The 27,975-nt window shown below is 34.9% G+C and overlaps 2 protein-coding genes across 6 annotated transcripts in view; both read left to right on the plus strand.

Annotated features, from left to right (window-relative positions):
• LOC134529407 (serine/threonine-protein kinase Tao) overlaps window positions 1-27,975 on the plus strand; it is a 172,803-nt gene that overhangs the window by 56,525 nt on the left and 88,303 nt on the right. For all 5 annotated transcript variants that reach the window (XM_063363445.1, XM_063363443.1, XM_063363444.1 and 2 more), the window contains one exon: window positions 18,648-18,887. In XM_063363445.1, coding sequence (XP_063219515.1) covers window positions 18,648-18,887 — 240 coding nt within the window. The remainder of the gene's footprint in view (window positions 1-18,647; window positions 18,888-27,975) is intronic.
• LOC134529408 (uncharacterized) lies at window positions 72-18,639 on the plus strand. Its single transcript, XM_063363448.1, has 2 exons — window positions 72-10,603; window positions 11,946-18,639. The coding sequence occupies exon 2, from the start codon at window positions 11,955-11,957 to the stop codon at window positions 14,268-14,270; it is 2,316 nt and encodes a 771-aa protein (XP_063219518.1). The 5' UTR covers window positions 72-10,603; window positions 11,946-11,954; the 3' UTR covers window positions 14,271-18,639.

The following is a 27,975-nucleotide window of genomic DNA, read 5'->3' on the forward strand; positions in this document are numbered from 1 at the left end:
TGAATATAATGAATAGCAGTAATATATATATTTTTAAAATACTTTGGTAGCTATCAAACCTTTGTTTATATTTATTTTGTTATGTCTGGATGTTGATGTTTTTGTAAAAAATTTATATTTCTTACAAGTTCATACAAAATATTTGTATAAAAATTATTTTATAGATATAATGGTCAATAGGAGCATTTTTGATTTCCCAAGGATAACATTTACATATTGGCTCAACAGTTTTTTTTTGTAAGGAATTAAAAAAATCATATTATATAAAATACATGGACGTGTAAAAATAAGGAAATTTATATTCTAACAGTATTAAAGTGAAACCTCATATTTGTTTCTCATGCAATAATTATTATATTTTAGGGTCATTTAACATACGTAGATTAAAACCAATGCTGAACATTCTCTAAATTTACATTGTCCTTAAAATTATAACATAGATTTGTAATATGGGAAAAAATTTTAATACCATTGTATTTTTGCATCTCAAATGTACTTTTTTATACCACAGCGCCAGTCATTAGTATCCGTGTATTGCACAACTCTGTGCTGCATAGCAACATATATCATAGATTTGTAATATGGGAAAAAATATTTGATAACATACGTAGTATATTTGTGTCTCAAATGTACATCTTTTCTATCATAGAGCAGCCAATCAATAGGATCAGTGTATCGCACAACTTTGTACTGAGTAGCAGCTTAAAATAATTTATTTGGTGTCTTCATATATTTGGTTATTTAGTGAAATTTAGTGATGATTTTGTAAATGTTACTATGTGTTTTACAATTTTCATGTTTTTTTTTTTAGTATGTGGCATGACATTTGAAATGCTTAATAATTTACATTTTTAAATGAAGTAAATATGGTTTATAAAAAGTGACAAAAAATGTAAGAACTTATGTTAACATAACCTTTGTTCCCATTAGTTTACACTTTAAATTGTGGTAATTTTTAATTTGAGGCTAAGGAATAATAGTTTATGGTTAGAGCATAGTGTATTTTTTGTGTTTCATGTTCATTTTGTGTAATAAAGCTGCTGAAAATAATTTTCTATCATAAAAAAATCACAGAAAGATGACTCCCAGACCTGCATTTACAGTAGCATGAAAAAAAAATGTTATCTTGATTAACACTTTAATTGTTATGTTATTAAAAAAACTACTGTGTAGGTAATTTAAACAGTGCTACCATTGAAATTATTCAATGAATAAAAGGATTATGTTTTGAATGCTTTAAATAATGAAGATAAACATTTTGCATAATATAAAGCAGTAAGACAGAGTTTCCCCTCAATCTTCATTCGATTTGGTAAGAGTTACTGGGGTGGTTATTCTTATCGTCATTGGTTGGTTAAGTAGTTATCACGTGGAATGGCATGCGAACCTGGCGGAGACTCTTGGTTACATGGTCGTGACGCGACCTGCGTTGGAGCAAGACTCACGTGTTCCCGAATTTCATCAGACCACAGGTTCTGGCACCCGTGGGCTCTTTAGGTGTCGCACATGCATCAGTAACTTGGTTGTAAATATGGGGTCACTTAAAATGGTACACTAAGATATCTGTTAAGTGTTTATTCATTTAATGCAGCTCTTATACTTTGTTACCTTATAATTAAAAGGCAAGTGAAACTGTTCAAAAGCATGACAACACAGAATCGGTTTAAGTTGTGGTCCAGGACACCATGTGGTCGGGACATAGTTAAGCTTTCGATTAAGTTGAAAAAAAAAATCTGTTAAACTGAATAAAAATAATTAAGTAAATAGTCTATCACTCGAATTTGTCTCCGAGGAAGAGCAATTAAGGTTTAGAAATATTTAAGCGAATGGCAGATGTGACTGTATCAGTTATGAAAAAAGTTCAAGTCCTTGGATTGTGGTAAGCATCCTACCATGGGTGATGTTCAGAGACTGGGCTGAACGCTGCACTACTGGCTGCAGGTATTAAACAAAACGGTGGTTAGTGTAAAGGCAAAACAAAATGAACCCATCAATAAATTGCTTATAATTAGCAAATACTCTCATATTATTTTTATTTACTTATTAAGTTTATTTTAATTAAGCTTAAGTGGCACTGATTCTACATGACTCATTTTACAGAACACACGTGTGCAGGATATTTCAACAATGTGGGGGCATGGAGGATGCGTTGAGGTGAAATGTCACTTCGGGATCTTAGGAGGCTAGGCAACATTAATTCTGATCGCGTTCCCCCCAACCCTCCCAAATGTATCCTAAAGGAATCTGCTGCAGTACTATCTTCATCACGTTGATATTGGTGATGTGGGTGGGGACAGTGTTTACATTTAGCTAGCAGGTACTGTTTACTAGAGCTGTACCGATTCACAAATTTTTCCAGATATGCCGATACAACTGCTGCAGATTTACCGATTCCGAACTGATACGGGGGAAAACACATTGCTGTTAAAACATTTTTATAAATTCACTAAATTACCCAACATTTCTCATTCTAAGAAAAGAATGCAATGCATGTAGTTTAGTTTGCATAAACAAAAGTTAATTAAAAAGAAAGAAATCTTAAGATGAACTAAATGGGATTTCTTTTTTGATACCAGCAATAATATTAATACAAAAACAAGTGAGTGCTTGCTTAAAGTTCACTGTCATTAAACATTTTACAATAAACAATTGAACACAATTTACATAGCTATACATTGGCTCATCATAGAAAACATTTAACTAAACTAGCATCAACTACAGAATTCTTAGATTTTATTAAGAAAACATTAATAATTTTTCAACTAATATGTTTTAGTGCCATAAAAAAATACCACATGTGTTGAAAAGTCTTTTAGATGTAACACTGGTAAACACAGGTACTTTGCAGCAGAAAGACATAATTTCTGTTTTACAGAAATTATTTATTTGCACTATCACCTTTGATTTTACAGTTCTATAAAAAACCATGTCTGGTCTAAATTTTATGATTCATATAATGTGGACTTTATAGTTGTGGACTTTATAGTTGTGGACTTTTTAGTTGTTCAGCTAGCTACGTATTTGTGTAATGATATCAATCTTTTTTTTTCCAGTAAATTTACAAAAAAAAAATCTTTTAAGTACCCCTGATGGTTCTATCAGGGGCTTATACTTATACTTAAATCTAAAAAAAAAAAATTTCCACTAACTTTATAAAAGAAACAATAATATGTTGTACTACTCATTTATTTCACGTTATAGAAAACATGTAAAAGTACTAATCAAGCATGATAAGATTAAATGGACTAGATCTATTAATGATAATATCAAGTCTAGCCCTTAGAATTTCTGGTGCTTTGTTAAACTAATGAGACATGGTTTTTACGAACAATCTGCTCTTACATCTTACAGTTAATGATCCTGTTGTGATAACTAATGTCTTTGCAGAATATTTAGCCAGTGTTTATGGATCTGCAAACATTCTTAATCAAAACAAAACCTTCAATCCTTGTTGCGATACTATTTCAGTTCCTACAATCTTTGATATTCTAGTACTCTGGGGAATTAAGTTCCTTAAATATTTCATGTACTGCGGGTCTGATGGTGTTCCAAAATTTTTATTCAAAGGGTGTTTGTTTTTTACTTGTACCTCTTCTTTCTCACATATTTAATGTAAGTTTAAAGACGCAAGTCTTTCCTAAATCTTGGGAAATAGCAAAGGTTATTCCTATTCATAAAAATGGAAGCAAATTAACTGTATCTATAATTATCATCCAATATCTCTGCTTAATGGTTTCTCAAAAAGGTTTTGAAAAAGTGATGTTAAAAATATTAAATTTCTCACTAAAATTAAACTCTTCTCTTAATCAACATGGGTTTAGAAATGGTATGTCCACTACCACCAATCTTATTTCTTTTCTTAATCCTGTCTATTACCAAGTTATGCATAGAGGTCCAGTGGATGCTTGTTTTTTTGACCTAGCTAAGGCTTTTTATATTGTTAATCATGGAATTTTACTTTACAAATTATTTAACAATGGTCTCCGTGACAGTTTTGTAAATTGGTTTGCTAGTTATCTAAATCATAGAAGTTTTTTTGTCTCTAACAATTGTTGCTCTAACAATATTAATATTTGTTCAGGTGTCCCCAAGGTGATACCCTTTCCCCCTTACTTTTCAATGTTTCTATCGATGATATAACCTCTGTTCTCAACCGCTCTAATGGTGTTTTATTTGCAGATGATCTGAAGATTTTTTCTACTATTAATACTTTAAATGATTGTACTTTCCTTCAATGGGACATCAATTCAATTAATTACTGATGTAAATTTAATTTAGTAGCACTTAATATTAATAAAACAAAAGTTATTTCTTTTAGTAGGAAATATTAACCTATACTTTTTGAATATAAATTAGATAATGTTGTATTACCTAAATATTTTTCTGTAAAAGATATGGGTATTTTTTTAGATGCTAAATTGTTTTTTCACCAACATATATATATTTATTCTCTAGTTCAAGAAGAACCCTAGCTTTAATCAGTTTAATATTTATTATGCTACCAATCCTGAATCAATTTTTTCTCATTATTTCTCACTTATAAGGTCAAAACTTGAATATTGTTCTGTAGTTTGGAATTCTATCAACTCAACTGATTGAGAGAGAATTGAAAATATACGAACTAAACTAATCAATTTTATGAAGCTAAAACATTTTTCTTCACCCTTCCTACCCTCTCTCATAGATTGTAGAGCCTACCTTGATGCAATTTTTATAAAGAACTGTTACAACTCCAAAATTATTTATCAATATATTCTTGATAATATAGGAATTAGAGTTCAATTCATAGCGGTTTGATGTCTATGTTATGTACTTTGCATAATAAGAATATCATTTATAGATTAATCTCAAATTTCAATATACTTCAACTCTTATCAAGTAAACTTGTGAATTAAATTACACATCTCGATATGTCCTTAAAAGAATTATTGTTTACTTTCTTCATTCTAATTATTCTTGCAATGTTTTTTATTGATAAATTTATATTAATTATATTGGTAGATTCTTGTTGGTTTTTTATTTCTCGTTTTCTGTTTGTGTTTCTGTGTAATTTTATGTGTATACTTTGTGTAAATTATATACGTTTGTATTTGGTTCTGTTTTTTGTTGTCTTTGCAGGTATGTTACGCTCTCTCCTTGTGTATGTTGGCTAACTGCGGTTATGCCTACCTGTTGCAGATTCTCCTCAGGTAGTGCTTGCCGGCTCTTGGTGCCGACGCGAGGGGAGTGTGTATGTACCTTCAGAGACCAATGTTGTTGTATGTATATCTTGGGCCCACCGATAAAGCCATCAGCTGTTGGTGGGCATGCGACAATCACAATTAAAAAAAATCTCTCAAACTGATATTCGCAACTGCACAGTTGTGTGTTTAGTCTAGCCACAAACTAAGCATTCTCCGTTTTCAGTCGAAAAAACGGAAAATAACAAATTTTTTTTTTACTTGTAACTTAAGTTTGTTTTCATTTGTTTGTTGACAACCTGTTATTTGCTTAATAAAACATGAATTTAATAATATAAGCTGGATAATTTAATTATTCAATAAAATAAGAATATTTAATAATAGGTAACTATGAAATATATTGCTTCACGAAATACAAAATTTAGAAACAGAATTTAAATTGTGCAAGAATACGAGACTTTGTACATGTTTATAATTCAAGAACTGGAATTCTAATATCAACTGAACATGTGTGGCGGTGAAAATTTATGGTACCAAACGTTTAAACGGAAATGTGTTTCATGTTATTGCTTTGCACTGAATACAGTAAAAGTAATTTATGTTATGTGAAGCCCTATGTTATTGCGTTGTTTTTAGTTGAATTTTAAAAACTTTACGTAATTTAACTTAAAAATGTCTGCATCACAATATTACAAACGTTTCTTTGCAGTTTAAGCAGTTTTTTTCCTTATATAATTATACCGTGATGGTTATATGTTTATTTACTATGTTTTAGATTCATGAATGTTAGGATGTTCAAGTTTGATATGTATGGCTGAAACATGCAGCTAAGAAATGGTGCGAGTTAAAAGTATGTAGTTGTATGAAAATTGAAAAAGGTACTGGTGGATTTCTAGATTAATACTGACACTTTCATTTTTCAATAATATAGGTCGAAAATTAACAAGTATATCATGAATCTGTAGAAATGCAGATTCAACTAATATAGGCAAAATCTGCTTCTGCCAATTTGTATCAGTATAGCTGTACTGTTTTCATCACTGATGTCACTACAGTGTTTAAATTGATCGTGCATGGTTAAGTTGTACTCCTTTGTTGACATTTGGTGTGCAGCAATATGTACATTTGCAGTTGTGGTCTTGATGGTATACATGAATATGCTGGGGGACACATAGTATGGGGGCTGAGTTACCCACCAGTGCTACTTGGTGGCTGTGGCGACGTCCCTGCGGTGGTGGCCATAGTGCCGGTCGACGGGTGTGACTGTGGTCAAGGTTTACATGGTTTGGGCTACTCAGTGTGGGCGAACAGCAAGCGCGCGTGGCAATCTGCATGGTATGGTTTGGCCTGCCAGGCATGATAGCTCTTTGAGGTTGTCCGTGACAGGCTGGTGGAAGTTACGTTTGGGCTTCCTGACGCTAGGCTTCTGAGCATCACAGCATTTACCTGCACTGTGTCAGGCAGGTACTAAGACACAAGACAATGCAGTGACAGGCGATTTCTCTGCTCAGCGTTGCAACTTGGTCAACTTGCAACACGCGTGATGCATCGTAGGTGGCCAGGCAAGGTGGTGGTGTGTCGGTTGTGTGACGCTATGCGTCGGAGGAAGGTGCAACATGCGACATGTTAGGTGAGGGCTTGGAGAATGGACTGGTTCGGAATTTATTCTCAATTGATTTGATAGGCATCTTGGCGGATTGGCCTGTGGGGAGTCCGCTACAGCTTCTGTATGATACAGGCGGGCATCTGTCTTCGCTCAACCAACTGCCGCAAAGCCAGGCAGTCACAGAGGAGCGAACACAGGTGGTGGAGCTACATTCTGGCATTGCGTCAAGGTGCTGGACATGATGTCACAAAATGGGATGTACAGTGAAACCTCGTTAATAAAATACAGATTATTTCAAAGTTCGCGTTTATTCGAACACTTTTAATTCCCCTTCAGACTGGGATAGCATATTTAATGTCAATCAATACGGTTAATACGAAATATTCGTTATTATGTATTACGAAGTAACCTCACGTCCGCTCACGTAGAGTACTATTGTTTTATTATCGGATAAACCGAATGAAATTTTAGAACAAGAATCGCACACTTTAATCACGTGCACGCAGTTTCACTATAATTCTGTTAACGGCAAATAATTTGTACGGTAAATGGTCTACAGTCAAACCTCTATCTATCGAACTCGCATGTATCGATTGTCCGTGTTTATCATATACTTTCTACGGTCACGGCAAAATTGCCATACAACTAAGGTTAAAAAAGTCCGCTTGTACCGATGTTCGAATTATCGTTTTGTCCGCATTGATCGTACAAAATATGTGGTCCCGTCACTATAAATTATAATAGATGATCGTTTAACCATAAAGATTTTGCAATAATAACCATTTCTTAGAAAGAAACCGTCATAAAAACAGTAACGATAGTATACAGTAGTAAAAATCAACTTAAATCTGCAGCCAATTAATGGAGCACGTAAATATGAAGAAAAGACAAATGAACAACAACTTACGAAGAAATTGGATGATGTACCATAACTACAGTACAAACCCAATTGTTATCCTAAGATAATTACCATAAAAAGAACTAAAGATTCTTTGTCGATACCATAATTACTACAGAAGCACGATAGCTACCACATTTGCACTACAGTTACCGTAACAACAGAGATGTATATTTACCGTGACGGTAATGTATTTATTTATGACATATTAAAAATAAAGAACATTATTGAAAAATAGGATGTTAAATTTTTATATGTACGTTTGGCACATGTTGCGAAGAAATAATGCGATCTGAAAAAATGCAGTACTACTACGAAAAGCGAAAAGGGTAATCGTGGATTTTTAGGTTATGGCAGTCTCTCTCGTTTTTCAGTAATATCGGCCGAAAATTAACAAGCGTATCGGAAGTCGGCAGAAATGCCGATTCAACTAAATATTGGCAAAATCGGCTTCTTCAGTACAGCTCTACATTTGATGACATGAGTAAACATATTTCAGACTTCAGAATATTGAAAAAGACTTTAATTTCCATGTAGATTTATTGTGCGTATGTTTTTTTTTGCAAGTGTAAATTGAATTAAGTAAAATACTTCCAGTTTTATTTATTTTTCAACTGATTTAACTTTAATGACAAGTAACTGATATATTTCTGACACTAATTTTGAGGTTGAAATATTTTTTAAAAATTCTTAGAGTGAAGTCCACTTCAGCATTAATTGTCTTGGAAAATGTTCTGGCTGCTAGTGATGTAGACACTGATGTCTTGTCTTCCTTCGACAAACTTTGCAGTGCAGTAAAGGACATTTATGCAACTAAAAAAGTGCAGAAAAAATCAATGAATTTTTCAAGCCTCTTTAATTCTCTATTTGACTAATTTTCGAGTAAAAAATCAATACATGATTTTGAATATTATTATTAATGTGAGCATATGCACCTGTTAATACAAACCTCGTTAATACAAACTGCAAAATTTTAGGTCCCTTCAGGTTTGTATTAAAGAGGTTTCACTGTAAATGTTGATTGGGGGGTGGTAATGTGGCAGGGAAAGTTGTTGGGATGACAGCAAAACCAGGCGGTGTTGGTATCATGATGTGGGATTTGGAGATGATACATCTGGCATCTGTGGTGAGTTGGGCTGTGCCAAGGCGTGTCTTCGTGGTGTCGGGGTTGAGGTTTGAAAGGTGGAGGCATAGTCGGGTGATGGCGGGGTCGTTACGGAATCAGGTGTCATTGTTGACATGAAGTGAGTCATTGACAGTGCTGTGGATTGCGGCAAGACTGTCTGTGACTTTCATAATTTGTGTGGCTTCAGCAATGCAGGCATCTTGCTGGCAAGTGGTGTCAAGACAGGTAACAGGGAAGGAGACACTGATGCGGATTTTGTTGTCTCGATGGTGAGTTTAATGAGGTGCTGTTTTGTGATGGAACAGAGGTTGTCGTCAGAACGAAGGGCATCAGCGGTTCACTGTGTGTAGGGGAAGGTCAGGAAGAAGGGATTGTCAAAAGGAAAGTTTGTTTCGTTGTGGTGTACAGTACCTCATCTGAATGACAGGCAACACACGACGAGCACTTGAATACGAAATACCGCAGTAGTTTCATTTGTTCAGTCTCACAAATGCAGCCATGATGCCACAGGTTGCTACATTCGCCACAGCGGTAGTTCTCTCTGCTTCTTTCAGGGCACGACCTCTCTCCGCACGTTATATTGTAGATGCGGTACTCACAACAGTAATCTTGTTTATACTTCGCTGGGATTCTGCACCCTGCTTTTTTTTTAGGTCTGGATAACAGTGACCTAAACACTTGTTGTCATACATGTTTACACTCATGCTAACACTTATGTACAGTCTCACATACGGTTGCATGAACAGTCTCCTTCACCTCTTGATGTGATGCGCAGCCACATGGTCGGGAGTTTTTACCACGTGCACATGATGATCACGTGATCCGCCACCGACAGAAAACCTTGAGGTCAGCTGCGCGCTCAATGATGGTGGTTCTGCTTATTCCATGGCACAGTTGCATTACTCACAAGAACTCTGATCTTTGTGCCCAGGTACACCTATCCCTCACTTAGCCTGACTAATTTGTTCCTAAAAATGCTCGTGTTATTCGAAATCGCGTATTCTGAAGCATTAGTTTCCATAAATAGCAAGGCTAATTTATTTAATGTGTTCCAAAATTGTGCAGGAATATACTTTAAATAATATAAATGGGTTGAATAACACTCAACTATAAATTAGTCACACCATTTATCTTTACATGCCTCTAATCACACTTTGTATGACAAATACGACACTGCATAATGGAAGATACATGGTTATGTACTTCATCGTCAGTTGGCTGGCCGACTTGCCTGCCTGGGCGTGACCTACAACTTACGTCGCATACTTTTCCAAAACATCCTTTACTGGCAGTGAAACCGGTATTACTGTCGGGATAATTTTAATTTTATTTTTCAAAAATCAAAGTGCTTATTCGCGTATCACAAGGTGTCTAGTGACCGGGAAAGCCGGGAATTGTACGGAAATTATAACTGCCAGGAAAAATCCGGGAATTGTAACAGGAATTTTTCATAAATCCGGGGATAAAAACAAAGTTTTATTAAAACGTGTTATGCTGCATTTCATTTCTGGATCATCATCGCTGACCAACAAATACCGTTAAAAACTATCAATAAGTTTTAAGTGGGACGCGAGTCTTCACAGGTCCATGCGGCACCCGGAGACAGCGCGATAGACTTGGCAACACTGCTTGTGTGACTCACCCACGCGAGCGCACGCACACACACCAGTTCACAATCTCTCGTTCAGACGTCTGGCGCCGTCTAACAGCATTCTGCCGCCGTTTTCCGCTATCCAGTGTTTGTGTTTCGTTGCAATGCGTGTATGTGGATTATTAAGTATTTACAGTAAAACGTAAGTACTGCTTTAATTTTCCAAAGTGGAATATTTGCATTCAGAGGTGGCGGAATTTGTTGCTAATAATTAGAGACCTGAAAAAATCGCGATCGCGATAAACTCGAAAAATAACGCGAGTTGTAATGTTTTAAAGTTAAAAGCGATTTCATAATTTTTTCAGACTTTTTCACGAATTTCTACGAATTTTGCATGAATTTGTGCATTTTCACGTCTTTCCCATCTCAGAATACAACACCAAAACCACCCGATATCGTCACGTACCAAGCTTAGCTGAAAAACTACACGTTGTGCATCGAAACAGCGTTACGTATGCCTATTTTAACCGCTGCTGATTTTCATAACCTCCTTTAAAATGTCCGGGAAGGTTGCTGTCTTTTGATAAGTAAATTCAAACATATTCTGTTTGAATTTTTATACTCTTAAGTTTTAAATTTAAAAGGTAAACCAATTACAAAACAGAATCTCTGTAAAATCTTATTTAAACATTTGGTTTCGGTTCAGTTTTTTTTAATTATATGCAGTCAAATAAAATTGCAAATAAAAGTAAAATAACCTCGCTTTTTGTTGCAAATTTTGCGAAAAATAACACCGCTTTTAAGAAAAAATAACCACTCTTTTTTCAGGTCTCTATATAATAATGTATGCATTGACAAAACACATTTCTTTGCGTTGTTTGGCGTTCAGTTTCCTTGCAAAGGTTGTATCCCTATGCCTAAGCAAAATTAAATACTTTTCCAACAAATAAGTTACCTTATTTACCCGTGTAAACGCCCCATTCTAAACTTAAAATATTTTAGAGAGAAAATTTTTAATGTTCTTTTGTTTACTCTGGAAGGCACAGTACTCCATCAAACTGCGTGCGCACATACATTTCACTAGTCAGTAATTTTGTGAACATAATTCTTTTATTGATAGCCTCATTGATAAACGTAATAAATTGAAATAGTGATAATAGGCGGGAGAAAATAGCTATCACGTGCGTGCGCTTGTCCCGTTCCTGGGTAAACATACTGTATTTCTTTTGTACAAATTGTAAACACAACTTTGCAATTTTCGTGCCTTGTAGCTTCCAGAAATTATATAAAATTTACTATCTTGCAATATTATGTGGTTTGTTGAAACATTTTTTTGTCCGTCACCCGATGTCTGGGACATCGAGGTCTGAGATATATAGGGTTTACTGTATACCTGACAATACCTGCTACAGATATTAACATTTTGGCCAAAAAGAATAAAGATTACACTACATATTTGTTAGAGACATAGTATGAAGCATTCACACGAGTAAATATGGTAATGAAAAATTGAAGTTACCTAATAGTAATTTTATAATTTTTAGGGACTTGAAATGGCTCGTCGGGTGAGAGGGAAAATTTCGTTTCAAACGGATTGGAAAGTAGAATTCCCTTGGGTTGAAGACATCAAGGATGATCGTCACTCTGCTAGGTGTGCAGTCTGTGGGACTACTTTTTCCATTACTTCCATGGGAAGAACAGCTCTTACAAGCCATGCCAGTGGAAACAAGCATAAGAAAAATGTGAATAGTGTAGATAAGACAGCGCCAATTCAAATTTGGGCTACTACATCTGCCCCTGAAACATCTAAAGCATCTGAACCTTCACCTTTACCATCTTCATCTGTAATTCAACCTTCGTCAGCTGCTGTTATTCCTGGTGCGAGTATGAATCTACCTGCTGAAGATTCGTTAATCCCGAAATCTGCTTCTACAACCCGCTGTTTGGATAATTTTCTTCTTAAAGACGATGTGACTCGTGCCGAAGCTTTGTGGTGTCTTGAAACGGTGATGAATCATAACTCCTTACGCAGCGCTGCTAGTAGCGTAAACATGTTCAAGCGAATGTTTCCCAACGATCGTGTTGCAAACAATATGAAACTTCAAAAAGATAAAATTTCATATGTCATAGTTTATGGACTTGCTCCTTATTTTTATGATAAGTTGAAAAGTGTTTTGAAAGAGTGTGAACATTTCGTGTTGGGTTTTGATGAGAGTGTGAACAAAATTGCACAGAAACAACAGATGGACTTGTCTGTCAGAATTTGGGACTCAAATGTAAATAAAGTTATGTGTAGGTATGTAACATCCATCTTTTTGAATCACGCTACAGCTGAAGATCTCTTACAAGCCATGAAAACTGGCTTGGAAGGATTTGACATGATGAAGATTATCCAATTATCAATGGATGGTCCTAACGTAAATTTCAAAGTACTTAGGCTTTTACAGCAAGACAGCAGATCTGACCCAGAATCCCCACAGTTACTAGATATTGGTTCTTGTGGTTTACACACAGTGCACAATGCCTTTAAGACAGGCATCAAGAAATCTGGTTGGGAGATAATTGAGTTTCTTAGAGCCCTTTACAATTTGTTTAAAGAGGCTCCAAGTCGACGAGGAGACTATACAGAGGCTTCAAACTCACACGTGTTTCCTTTGAGGGTTTGCTCAATTCGTTGGATTGAAAATGGCAAAGTAGCGAGGAGAGCAATGGAAATATTGCCACTTGTTGAAAAATATGTCAACATAGTCAAAACCACAGCAAAGGAACCATCTTGTAATAGCTTTTCTGTTGTATGTAAAGCCCTGCAAGACAAACTCCTGCAAGCGAAAATAGCTTTCTTTGAGGCACTGGCAAGTGACGTTGAACCATTTTTGGTAGAATTCCAGTCTGATTCTCCAATGGCACCATTTCTTTTCGATTGTTTGACATTTATTGTAATGACTGCTATGAAAAGAATTGTGAAAACCGAGATTATTGAGAAAACTCCTCTTCACAAAATTGATGTTTTCAAACAGAATGCAGATAAGACTTTTGTAAATCTCAAGGATGTGAAACATGTTGAGCTTGGTTACAGTACCCGTGCAGCACTAAGGAAGTGTAAGAATGCCTCTGAGAAAGATATTTTAATTTTCAGAAAAGAGTGTCGGAATGTCCTGCAATTTTTTGTGAGTAACCTGTTGCTGAAGTCTCCTCTGAAGTATTCTCTTACCAAGGCTCTTACTTTTTTGAACCCTTATCATATTTCTTCCAAAGATAGTTGTGTAAAACAACTTACTACTGCTCTTGACCACCTCCTTACGGCCAATCTTCTGCCAGCTAGCACTGTTGAAAGGGCTGATAGAGAGTACAGGTTTCTTTGCTCGCAATCAAATGTCATTGAAGAAATGAAAACCTACTCTAAGTCTGAAACTCGCTTGGATACCTTCTGGGTGCAGTTTATAGAAGGAAAGAAGGAATATGAGAACCTCTTTAAAGTAGTCAAACTACTTTTAATTTTGTCTCACGGCAGTGCTAACATCGAACGAGGATTTTCAGTGAACAAAGAAATTTTAGTCGAAAATCTGAAAGAACCATCACTCATAGCCCAGCGTCGTATTTTTGATTTTGTTAGTAATGAGCCGGGTGGACTGATGAAGCTAGACATTCCTAAAGCCATGATTCATGCAGTGAGGAATGCTTATTCCATGTACAGTGAGGCACTTGCAGAGCAGCAGTGTGCAAATAAGAAAATTTTCAAGCTAGCGGAAGAAAGAAAACGTGCAGCTACTGAGATCAAACAGCTTGAGGCGAAGAAACTCATGTTGCTTGAGGATGTACAGCGTGCAGTATCTGCCATCGATGAGAAGGTGAAAGATCTTAAAAAATAGTATAGGGCTATGTATTGCATGACACTATACAGTTAAACTTCTCACAGTTTTGTACTAGTGTGACTATGGACCAAACAAGCTGCAAGACAATTACTATCGAACCATGACAAATGAAAAATTCCAATGTTTTAATAATGAATTTGAAGTTCCAACATTTCCAGTGAGAAGGTAGGCCTGCATATGTCTTTGATGTTTATAGCATCTTTAGATGATCATTTTGTTAAAATGCTTTTTCTCATTACATACAGTAGTAATTTAGTAATTTATTGCATTTGTTCAATTTTGCATGTACTATCATGATTTTGGGGTAAAATTTTATTGCGTATGATTTACATGTATTCTTTTCATTTTTGACATGTACAGGAATGTACAGGAATTGTACAGGAATTTTTTCTGATCATTTCCCTAGACACCCTGTATCACCACCTGGTTCACACCAATCCTGTCAAGCCAATTTTTTTTCATTGCAACATTCATTTAACAACCTTTTCCACGTAAATCATCTGTTCGTTTCTGCTCCGGTATCTAATGTCAAATATATTCCCGCTAGTACAAACAACAGCATCAGACTTATATCAACTTTTGGTAAGAGTCCTTATTTCGTACGATTGTGCGCACAGTTAACTTGCTTAAAACTAAAGTGCTACCAACATAAGCGTGGCCATCATGACAATCTGTGTGCCGTAATACTTCTAGTTTTGTCTCAAATACTTGAACACTATGCATTATGAGTGATCAAGCACGTACAGTTACCGGCAGCTGAATGGGCATAGTGCTTTTGTCTGAGAGAATTCCCTGCCACTGGCTAGACTGAGTTCACGGTCCGGTCTGTGGCCAAGCGACAACGGTACGGCACGGCGGCATACGCGCGGATGTAAAAAACATTTGGTCCTTTACTTTCCATAGCCGCAATTTAACTTGCCACAGCTGATGTTTGTACAACAGCCGATAGCGTAGACAGACCTGCGCACGATTCTCTTCCACCCCCTTGTTTGGCTAAATGTTTCCTACAGCACATGTTCACAGAAGTTGAAACAGACTTCGTGGTGTCGTGCTCGACTTTTTTTTTTGCCTGCCGAGATTTCGTGCTAACTGAAGTTTACAGATGTGCTATTTGAGACTGGGGCAGTAAAATTAAAATAGCGCTAAATGAATTCACATAATCTGAAGCCGTGCTAAGTGAGGGATAGGTGTACCTATTGTCTTGCCTCATACACTTGGGTGACATGTCATGTTTTATGCAGCTAATGAATATTTTAAGCATAAACTGACATGGCTGGAAGTAGGGGAGGTAAAACAGAGTGCAGGATTCACTGACATCTTGAATTTTTTTTTGCCTTGTGTACTGTTTAACGAGACCTGTCATATTTTTCTGTCTGCCCTGTGTACTTTCATTGGGTTAATATCACTCAATAACAAGTAAAATTTACCTGCTAGTGATCATATTCACTATTATAGTTATTGGAAGCCTTTTTAGGCAGTTTGTTGTCTATTCGTAATGGATGTCTTGAGGTACGCACCTTCTGATGACACGTCACGTGATAACTCTGAAGAAGGAAGGAATTGTGGGACAGAAAACAGTTCCTGCATAAGGTTGCAAGGAAGCATGTAATAAAATTTTCTGTTTCAAGTATTAAAATAATGGTGCAATATTGTTTCGTCTCTTATTGTAAGAGTTTATGTTTTACGTCTGAAATAGCATTTCAAACCTTTCGAAAAGAAACATAGCGTTTTGAATTATGGAAAATAAATGTTCGCAGGGGCGATAGCATAAGTCCAAATCTCGGCACATATGCGTGTGTGCTCAAAACACTTCGTCGCTGCAGATTACAGAAAGGTTGATTGCAGTGGTAAGTTTTTAAAGAAGAATACAATTCCTATTACTTTTACTTTCACTTTGCCAAGGAAACTAAAACCCCCGCAAAGAAAACTTTGTTATAGATTAAATTTAAGTAGGTCTATAATATGAAAGTGCTCATGTCCAGAAACTATTTACTGAACAAAGATAGTTTCATGTTTCTACGAAGCATTAATATTAAAGTCAAGGAAAATTAAATGCTTTAAGTAAGATTAAAACCTATTATTTGTCCGGGCAGCATAAACCTAATGACTGGTACTATCTAATTAGATTCGTATAACATAACTTGCTAATAGGCAAAACAAATGTAGCCGATAATTTTTCACAGTTTTTACATATTTATTTTTTCTGCATCCAATTATACAGTGGATAAGCCATATAAAATCACCTGCAGGAGCAGTAATTTTTGAATGTAGTGGCTTTTCTGTAAAAATAGAAATAAAAAATCTGAAAAAGCTATTTATTGGTTCAATGTTGCAGCAATTTTAAGTATTATTTTTTCATTTAAATATATTTTTTTTTGTTTTTATTAATGTTTTTACCTCATTTCCCTGGACTTTATTGCCCTCCGTCTGTTAAGATTTTTTATAATCCAGTAGGAATTTTAAAATGCCATTTTTGGGAGAAATCTAGGAACATTGAGAGTACCATTTTTTGAAATTATTTTTACAGAAAGACTACAACTCTTCTGCCGCTAACCTTATTATTAAATTATGTGTGTGTGTGCAAATACACAGTGGAAAGGGGTTAAGAAAAATCAGTATTTTGAAGTAACGTGCCTTTCTCATGAAACAAAATTCAAGCAGTTTTTGAGTTAGAAATTAATGCTTTAGAACTGAAGAAGGCAGTACCTACCTATATCCAAGATATGAGAATTAAAAGTACATTAAAATATATGGGACTGGGGATGTTTAAGCCATCACTAAAACTATTTCAGCTTTACTAATACATCCTTTAGAATAAAATGAAATGTATTTTAGTTCTCATTATAACTTTATTGTAATAGACAATAGATATACTGGTTTTCTGGGTTATACACTAGTGATTTATTTTGTAGGAAACAATTTTTTTTTATTATTTAGCCAACAATTGTCATATAATTGACACGTAAACACTGGAACATTTAGCAAACAAGACATAAATAATGATAACTATGTACCCTGCTTCATCACATAGTATACGTGATTTCAAAACCATTAGGTTTTTTCTCTCCATGAAAATATAGATATAGATATATTGGTTCTTTTTTCTTAGCCATGGATAGCAATAGGCTTTCACAAAAATGTCCTTCCCACATGTTGCTGTCTATATGTTTTCATAATAAGTGAAGACACAAGTAAACTTTTCTTCTCTATTTTTGAAAGCCTCCAATTCTTGACAAAGCACATCGAATTAATTCATATTTGATAAGGATAATTTATTTATTTTATTTTGTTTCATTCCCACCAATAGTCTAGTGATTTAAGTGTTAGGCACGATAAATACAAACATTGGACAAAATATAGTTGTTGCAATTGCGTGGCTACTGCCAACTGGTAAACACCAAGCAGGTAGGCACTACATAACAGAGGACATTTCAACAAGTTGTCCACAACAATTCTTTCAATGCATCTTTTCCATTATCAGGGACTGTTTGTTTACATTCTTTGTCCCATAGTGGACAGTGTCACTTTCACTGGCAGTTATTTGAACTTATTGGTTCTGTCCCATTACAAATCATTTATTTTTATTTTGGTATTTAGAGGAGTTTTTTTATTTCTTTGATCATTATTGTTTATTTTCATCTTGTTGTTTATCTTGATATGATGCTAATAATGAAACTCTCAAAATTTTGTGTGATTTAAATTCATATTAATTTTGGACATTATTGCAATTTAATACCAGTTTCAAAGCATTTTTAGGCATCTAGCATTTTCTAACATGTTTAGATCCAATGCTTTTATTTAATTTGAATCATATACTTTTCTAAACTTTACCACATTTATGCACATAGTCATGTCTCCTTGTCACTGTGTTTGGGGGTTTATCACCTTATTATAGTCATGTCAACATTTATTCCACTAATTTTTCGGTTGTGTGTGAAACATCTTTTTGAATTGAGAAGTTGTAAATAAATTCGAACTTAAAAATTTCTGGCCTAGTCATTGGCTGGTGGCACTCAAATCATCCAGGAAATCTACAATTTATTATCATAGTAACTTCATCATTGTTGATCTCATAATGCTGCTCTCTCTCTCTCTCTCTCTCTCTCTCTCTCTCTCTCTCTAGTGTTTTATTTGGGGAGGGGGAGAGAGGAAAGAAAGCATTACAACTGTTGCAATACCAAACTGTTTACAGATATCAAAATTTTTGTTACAAACATGTAAAGGGTTCAAATGATCTATGCTTTACCGAATAATAAACCATTTGGTATAAATGGATGGTTACTAATGAAAAAAAAAAATTATTTTGCAACTAAAATTCATGATAGAATTATTTGATTATTGCATTTTTTAACATTTTTTGTGTACTCTTTATAGGAGCTTACAAAACGCCAACAACAGTTAGAACAAGCACATGCTATGTTATTGCGTCATCATGAAAAGACGCAAGAACTGGAGTACAGGCAACAGCGTGCTGTGCACCAGCTACGTGAAGATCAAGTTCACAGGCAACATGCGACTGAATTACGAAATCAAGAAGAGTATATGGAGCGCTCAGAAAGAGAGCTACGAAAGAAGCATGCCTTAGAATTGAAGCAGCAGCCTAAAAGTCTGAAGGTAAGAATATTTCTGTATAAAAAACTGTTAGGTTACTAAGGCATTTATTTATACACAATACCTTTGTGTTAATAGTTCATGACTGAGAATTTTTTGCACTTTTGAAAATCACATGCTACTGCTAATGGCAGAAAATTTTCTTTTGAGGTTTCTTTTGATGTTTCTTTTGTGGTATAAGACAGGGTGATACAACATTTAAAATGGCTAATGAATTAAAGAAAAAGCTACGCATTGTTTTAAACTTGAGTTTGTAAAAAATTATGATTATTTTCTTATAGCACTGTGTTGCATGTAGTATTTTTTTTCTGTGTACCAGCTGAGATTTTTTATTGCATTCTTTTATTCTTTGTTTTCATTATTTATTTTGTTATTACAACATTAAGTAAATTCTTAAAACAAAAGAGGAAAATACTGCTAAACATCTTTTCATGGTCGGTAATATAGTCGAGAGCTTACATATGCAAAGATATTTTGTATGGGAAACTTGTAAACATGCACATTCTAAATGCAGTTTTCATGTTGAAGTGCCCAAATAGTTAAAATTTATATCTGTTTATGACAAAAAAAAAAAGGGGATGTGTAAATATTTTGCCGGAAAATGTTACCCTTTTGCAAGCTCAGAATTAACTGTATTTGTGCTTCAAAGATCTGAAACCAGTCTTACACCAGAAGACTGCAGCCCACACCTGTATCTTTGCAGTTTACAAGTTTAAAGACAAGGGTTTACAGTCATGCTGGTGTAAAATGCCGGTTACTGTGTATTTACTGTAATTGTGATCCCACAGTTTTTTTGAGGTGGGTTATTTTATCTAAACATGAAGTACACCCCCCTTGAAGTACCCTCTTTTATCGCATAATGGTCGCACACGCGTAATTATCGCACCCATATTTTAGGGCGTCAAAATTTGGATAAAAAAAACCTCTCGCGTAAACGTCGCATAATGTTTTTGGTCCCGCTATTAGATTCCGATCGCTTTGTGTGGGTATTTTTTCCGTGTAAAACAATGTTTTTTAAAGTAGAAATCCAATATTTATTTAGACATTACCACTTACTTATTTAATTAACGTAAATACAAAGTTGTCTGAGTGTAAATTATCTTTTAAAGACTTTCTAAACATTATAACCTTCATCCGTTCATCAGCATCGCCGCGGTGTACCGTGTACAAAACTGTAGCCAGCGCTCGTTGCAATCATTAATGTTTGGTTATGTTGCTTTCCGTATAGAGCGCGCGCATGTAGCCGAATATTGATATCTTGCCGATTGCATACAATGAACGCTCTCTATCAGATGCTGAGTTAATTAGATTTGATAGCCCGCATTCTTTCGTTTTGTGTACTACGGTAGTTACGCGTTCGTTCGGCTTGCATTTGGATCACAGATGTTTTTCTATTTAAAGTTGAAGAAAGGTTTTTGTTGTATGACTTATTAATTTAAATTGTGTGGCGTGCTCTTTTATACTTCCCTTTTTAAATAAACGTACTTTCCATGAATGGGTTTGGGTTTTATGAATAACTTTATCTAACAAAAAAATTTTTTTTCCGCATAATCGTTGCACCCCTACTTTTCAAACTTTATTTTAGAATAAAATGTGCGATGATTATGCGAGAAAACACTGTAATGCTGTTTGATTTACGTGGTTTTAAAACAATGATGCCAATAAATGACCACATGATTTGAAGTAGTGTGGTCTGATATTCGAAGTAGTGCTTTCTTTCATCTACGTAAATTTTTATATTAGTGTGTGCAATGAATTAATTAGATGAGGAATCAATAAACGTTAGTTTACCAGTTTCTTTAATCGCTAGTAACTTTCTTCAATGCGTATTGACGTTAGCTCAATTAATTTAGTAGACCAACACCAGAGTTTATCACACCCCAGACAATCCGGCTAGCAAATGGATTGGCCCAGGAGTGGACATATTTTTTCATTAACACTTGAAGAAATAAAATGGGTGCTGAAAATTATGCAAGTTCCAGAAGAATATTGTTATTGTTGTCAAGTTAGTTACTGAAATAATGTCTCTCAGACACAAACTGATATTAACGTATTTCTATTGCTACTCGAAGAAAATTTACTGTCATGGTGGCAGCCATCTTGCGACCACGGTAACAAATGTTGATTGCAGTTACAAACAATGAATGCACACATAATCTCTTCACAGACTTTTTATATATATAAAAAAAACTTTGACTGCTCACATGTACCGAAGGATAAATATTAAAATTAGTTCGTAATTATGTCCAGTGGTTGCGTACGAACTTACCGTACAGCCTAAGGACTCTGTCTTTCGGAACAAAGATGAATTTCTTTGGATCCTTGTGGGCTATTACTGATGACTATGGTCAAAAAATTCTAATTGTAAGTTCCAAAAAGCGAAGGAAAAAAAGTAGCGCCCAGACCACAGCCCCGAAATACTCTCTAACTCACATTAATATATTATTTTGTGAGCCAACCACTGACACAGGACGTCTTGGTACCTCGTTCAGACATTGACTATCGAGGCTACGTATATCTGCGTACCGCCCGAAGGAAGTAGCAGGTTCACAACCTCTCCAACCAATCACAACACATCCCTTACAAAGCCATAGCAGTGTACAATTTCCAGCACCTGGCAGTGAGGCTTTCATGACTTAGATTACACCAAGAAAAAAATTATGGAAACTACTTCCATCATTTTCCATCAATCACAAAAATACATTTAAAAATTACCAGCTAATCCTGGCGCATGGCAACAGCACTCACGAATCCTTTCTCATACACACACACACACACACACACACACACACTTACTCTCTCTCTCTCTCTTTCTCTTTCTCTCTCTCTCATTGTTACGCATCTGGCGAACTATTCCATCAGCTTGCCTTCAGGCAATAAACCATGGCGAGAACAAAGAGAACATGAATGAAAGTTACATTAACACACAATTACGAACAAAGCAAAAACAAGCAACCATTAAAAATAACGGTAGAACACATAAAAACGTAAATACCCAACAAAACAGGTAAAATTAATGCCTAGGGGCTTATTCACTACACAGCAAGCAAATTATCAGAACATCTTGGAAAGCATGAAATAATGGAAATTATAATCATAAAATGTACAGAACACACAGGAATACTTCTCAAAAAAATAAATAAAAGGTTGTTATTTAAATTATATTGGAAAACCTAACCATAGTACTGAATATATAAGACAAAATAAAAATTGTTATGTAGACCATTTAACCAGTGGGAGAGGCAGTAAACTGGGTTGTTACAAGTGTTCAGCCAATGTTTATATTATGCCATCCCGCAAGTCAGCAACAGCTCTGGTGAGAAAAGCCAGAAGGTTTCAAGGCTAATGGAAAAAAAGTATTAGAATAGCGCTCTGTTTTCCTGGAATAAATTAGGGCGTTACTTTCGAGAGCAAGTGTATTTTGTTTTTGGTTAGGACAGCATATAATTTTAATCACATGTGAAAAAGATTTACTTTGCCTAAAATTCCTCATATGAAGTTGTAAATCTGTTTGTAGAATGTGAAAGTGTTTTTCTTGTTAAGTTAGGTTAAGAAATAGTATAGTTACTAATAAAATCTATAAACAAATTAGTTTTGGGCCATGTGGTGTGGGAATTTGTATAGGAAGTTCCCAAACAACACTGACAATGCCGGGCAGGTAATTTCTTATAAGAAAATTGACAAAAATAGATTTACAACTGAAGTTATTATTATGGAGTTATGAACCAATAAAAGTATGCTTTTAGTAAACTTTGCCCAGCCTTGCCTAAATTTGGGCGGGACAACGCAATCCCGACACCCGGCCAAGAGGTACCTATACCACAAAATGCAAAATTTAAATATAAATGAGACTGGTGAAAGAAAAAAGTAACTCCTGGATCTGTGGGGTGCTGGTACCAACTGAAAATTTAGGCTGTTAAGTGACACAGTTAAATGGGCATGCACACCATCCTCGGCACAAGCCGATCTTGTCTGTGACTCCAAGAAATAGGCGAAAGTTTTCAACAGGAAAAAATTAAATACAGTTCCACAAAATTTCTTGGCTTGTGGGATTTAGCCGTGTCCAGGGCAAAGGTTTCACTAAAGTTTCGGTCGACATTATAGTCTTCATGGTCAAGGTAGCACCCTTACAGTGGAACATCACAAGTATTATTTTTTTTTTACACTGAAAGCTACTTGCAGCTAAGCAAAAAATTGACAAAAACTTTTTTTTATAATGGAGATATTAATTCACTTGTTGAATCATGGTTAGCAATATTATTCCTCTTTAATAGAATGGAGCTAAAACAGCAATGGACTGAGACACACAAAAACCACTAAACCCATTATGAAATTAGTTTTGACATTAATTTTTATAAAATATATTTGGCTTTATTCAAAACTGTTAAAAGTTCACAATTTTTTTCAAGTATTGATATATATTTGATGTATTTTAAAATAATAATAATGGATAGCACGAAGATTAATTATATGTAGATAGTATCTCAAAGAGTATGACTTGAAAAAATAGATTATTTGTCAACTGTATTTACAAGTGGGTGAAGTTTTTTAAAAATTTGTAATATCAATATCTCAATTAAGAGTATACAAGTTGGTACAAAGCTGTTGAAAGATCACCTTTGATGAAAGTATTAAAAGTATATACCATTGTTTAAATACTTATTATTTGATGACATGATAAATATAATATTAATAAATATAATGTTCAGATGAGTAAATTATTTATCTAATTTAAAATCAAGGAGATCCACTTTATTATAAATAGTTTATTATTATATTGATCCAAATACAGATATAATATCATTGTTTCTATGCAATGCACACAAAATAAATTAAATTGGGGAAATCTTAAACCGGTATTATCAAGTATTTACAGTTTGTTTTAGAGTTATAAAATTTTTTTAATAAAAAGTGACTCTAATAATGCTCTGTGGTTTTGGAGAGAGGCTAAATTAGGTTGTGGAAATTGTCCAAGAATAATATGCTTAATTAATTTATTTTGAATGTTTTCAATCATGTCACTATTGGATGTATCAATATTTTTCTAAAGTTTTGACCTAATTAATGCCAAAAAGAGTGAAAGAATGGGATCAAGAGTTGTGGCATAAAAAGAGATGTATTTAATTAAGGCTAGAGTTCTGTGGGAACTAAAGGTTAAATAGTCTACTTGGTGGTGGTGAAATAATTTAGAATATAAAATAATACCCAGATCTTTTAAGGTGAAGGATTTTGGAATTAAAGTGTGTTGAATTAGTATTCATGCTTGATAGGTAAATATTTTCTAGTAAAAAATATTAATTAAGTTTTTCTTTTATTAAGTGCAATGTGATTTTATTTTCACCAATTAAAAATGTTTTTAATGTCAGATGGAAGCAATAAACAATCATTTAAAGAAGTGATTTTTTTAGAAATTATTATGTTATCAGCGAACAAAACACTTGTAGAGTGATTTAGAGCCTAAGTGATGTCATCAATGAATATGTTAAAAAGTAAAGTTGTCAAAGTACCACTCGGAGGAACTCCAGAACTAGCTTTGAAATAGGAAGAATTACAATTGTTCATGGATGCAAAAAAAATCTTCTATCATTAAGGTAACTAGAGAAACAGTTAACAAAATTATCACTTAACACCAAAATTATACAATTTACTTAGAAGTATTGAATGGTTAACAGTATCAAAAGCTTTATCAAGTCAAAATATCATGCATCAACCTGACCCCTGTTAATGACTGTTATAAATGGAATAAAAGAAAGTAAACTAGGAAAAACTCTAATCAGACATGCCAAAATAGATAACCCCAAATAGTTTTGGTGTTATGTAAAAATAATGCAAAATGGTTAAAGGAACAATACTCTTTAAACATTAATGCCTCTTTGATTTGTGATCCTACTATGATGTCTAAAGAATTTTGTCTATATTTTGCAATTGTATATGTTCCCCTATCTATCAATTACCCTGATTTTAAACTAACTACTTCACATGCGTTTATATCAGTTCCGGAACTTTTAGATTCTTTGGTACTGTGGGGCATTAATGCTTTAAAATTGTCCATGTCTGCTGGTCCAAATGGAATGCCTAATTTTATAATTAAAGGTTGCTCACATTTATTGGTTCCTTTATTAAAACATTTGTTTAGTATGAGTCTTAAAAATCGGGGTTTTCCTGATAAATGAAAAACTGCTTAAGTAATACCTATAAACAGAGGTGATTCTAGATTATGTGTTTGAAATTATAGACGTATGTCTCTCTTTCTCTCTCTCTCTCTTGAATGGCTTTTCAAAAATATTTGAAAAAAATATATTGAAAATTTTAAATTTCAAAATTAAAAGATAGGTTATCTTATATTCAGCATGAATTTAGAACATGTATGTCAACTACAACTAATCTCACTACTTTAATCCCATTTATAATGAAATAGCAGAGACCAAGTTGATGCCTGTTACTTTGACCTTGCCAAAGCCTTTGATTCTCTTAGTGTTTCTATACTTCTTAGTAAATTAACTTATTTTGTACTCAATGAGTGTTTTCTAAATTGGTTTTCCAGTTATATTAGAAATTGTAATTTTTATGGTGCTATTAATAACTGTACACCTATCCCTCACTTAGCCTGACTAATTCGTTCCTAAAAATGCTCGTGTTATTTGAAATCATGTATTCTGAAGCATTAGTTTCCATAAATAGCAAGTCTAATTTATTTAATGTGTTCCGAAATTGTGTAGGAACATATACTTTACGTAATATCAATGCGTTGAATAACACTCAACTATAAATATGTCACACCATTTATCTTTATATGCCTCCCATCGCGCATACGACATAGCGTAATGGGAGATAGTCATCATCAGTCGGCTGGCTGACTTGCCCGCCCGGGCGTGACCTTCAACTCAGTTGCTTACCTTTCCAAACCATCCTTTACTGACCGTGAAACCGATATTACTGTCCGGATAAATACATTTTAATTTTTCAAAAATTAAAGTGCATGTTTGCATATCACCACCTGGTTCACACCAATCCTGTCAGACCAATGATTATTTATTTCATCGCAACATTAATTTAATAACCTTTTCCACGTGAATCATCTGTTCATTATGGTTCTGGTTTCTAATGTAAAATACATTCCCGCTAGTACAACCAACAGCATCAGACTTATATCAACTTTTGGTAAGAGTTCTTATTTCTTACGATTGTGCGCACAGTTGACTTGCTTAAAACTAAAGTGCTACCAACATAAGCGAGGCCTTCATGACAATCTGTGTGCCGTAATACTTCTAGTTTTGTCTCAAATACTTGAACAAGATGCATTATGAGTGATCAAGCACGTACAGTTACCGGCAGCTGAATGGGCATAGTGCTTTTGTCTCTGAGTGAATTCCCTGCCACTGGCTAGACTGAGTTCACGGCCAGGTTTGTGGCCAGGTGACAACGGTACGGCACGGCACGGCACGGCGGCTTACGCGCGGACGTAAAAACATTTGGTCATTTACACTCCATAGCAGAAATTTAATTTGCCATAGCTGATGTTTGTACAACCGCCGATAGCGTAGACAGACCTGCGCGCGCATCTCTTCTCCCCTTGTTTGGCTAACTGTATCCCACGGCACATCTGGCGTCGTGCTTGATTTTTTTTTTGCCTGCCAAGATTTCGTGCTATCTGAAATTTACAGATGTGCTATTGAAGACTGGGGCAGTAAAATTCACATCGCGCTAAATGAATCAGCGCAATCTGAAGACGTGCTATGTGAGGGATAGGTGTATTCTCCTTATTTCTGTGTAAGCTCTGGTGTTCCCCAGGGTGGTACCCTATCACCATTACTTTTTAAAATTTTCATTGATGATATCTCACTGAATCACTCTGTTAGTGCTATTTTCGCAGATGATCTAAAAATCTGTAGATAAATAACATCTCAAAATGATTGCCTGATTGGTGAACATAAAATCTATATACACCCAGCAAAGGCAGAAGAAAGGGGGGTGAGGAAACGCCTGGCGTTGTGCTGGCATAGGTTGGTTGCACCGACCGCTCTGGCACGTAGGTGGTATTGTAATGCAAGACGGGTGTCTAACCTGCCGTGACTGAAGGCGCGAACCCTGCACGGGGCACTGGAGGCGTCCGGCTACTTAGCGCAGTATAACTGGCTGCGGGCTGACAGACTGCTTAAAGCTTAAATAATGACCCCCTTGGAATAAAGAAATATAAAACATAATATGAACCCCTGAACACTATCAGAAGTACAAATAAAAATAAGTAAGATGGTGTTGAGAAAGTCACTAATTTGCGGCACACCTTGAACAGAAACGACATCCTATTCAAACTAACAAATAATTAAAATAAAAAGCATCTATTGGAAAACTATAACCGTAAATAATAATTATTTAATAAATATAACATTTTTCATTCATGTGCTCGTAACTTATGCTTGTTGTAGTTTCAAACCTTTAATTTAATATATATCTTGATTCTTCTGTTGTATGTTTCATGTTAATAATAGTTTAACTTCTTTTTTTCATTTAAATGATGCTGTCTATGTTGTATTTTGTGTTTCTGTGTATGTTTCTGTTGTATTTGTTTCTGTATCCTGTGTTGAGTTTCTAGCAATCTCGCTAAGGAGTGTTGATGTGCATCTTACAATATGTAAATAAATTATGAGGGACATTTCGAAAGTAAGTTTCCTAATTTTTGTTCACACTGAAACATTATGGCCAAAGAAAAACCATGGCATCTTGAACTATACACCTTGCACTATTTTTCGACATAGTTGCCACAGACATTGAGACATTTGTCTTAACATGCAATCGGCCTGAAGAAACCACTCTGGTAAAATTTGGTGTCATGCGATGCAAGTAATTGTCGCATAGTTTGCTTCACCACAGTTTTATTTTGGAAGTGACATCTCAAGATTTGTAGTCTAATAACTTTGGCCACGCCGTTCTGCTGCTACTCTCTCTTCTTTGGCGCTCTGCACATGTGTCATTCCTCCTCCACTTACGCTACTTCCGTCGTTGAACCAACAACGGGTGTGGATTCTTATGGCGATTGTTTGTTTCACTTGGTGTACCATCTGCTCTTTCAAAAAAATGTTGAAACTTTTTT

Source organism: Bacillus rossius, chromosome 2 (assembly GCF_032445375.1).
Source record: "Bacillus rossius redtenbacheri isolate Brsri chromosome 2, Brsri_v3, whole genome shotgun sequence".
NCBI classification, from domain to species: Eukaryota; Metazoa; Arthropoda; class Insecta; order Phasmatodea; family Bacillidae; genus Bacillus; species Bacillus rossius.

Coding starts and splice junctions, on each gene's coding strand:
- LOC134529408 (XM_063363448.1), top strand. CDS start 11,955: ATGGCTCGTCGGGTGAGAGGGAAAATTTCGTTTCAAACGGATTGGAAA.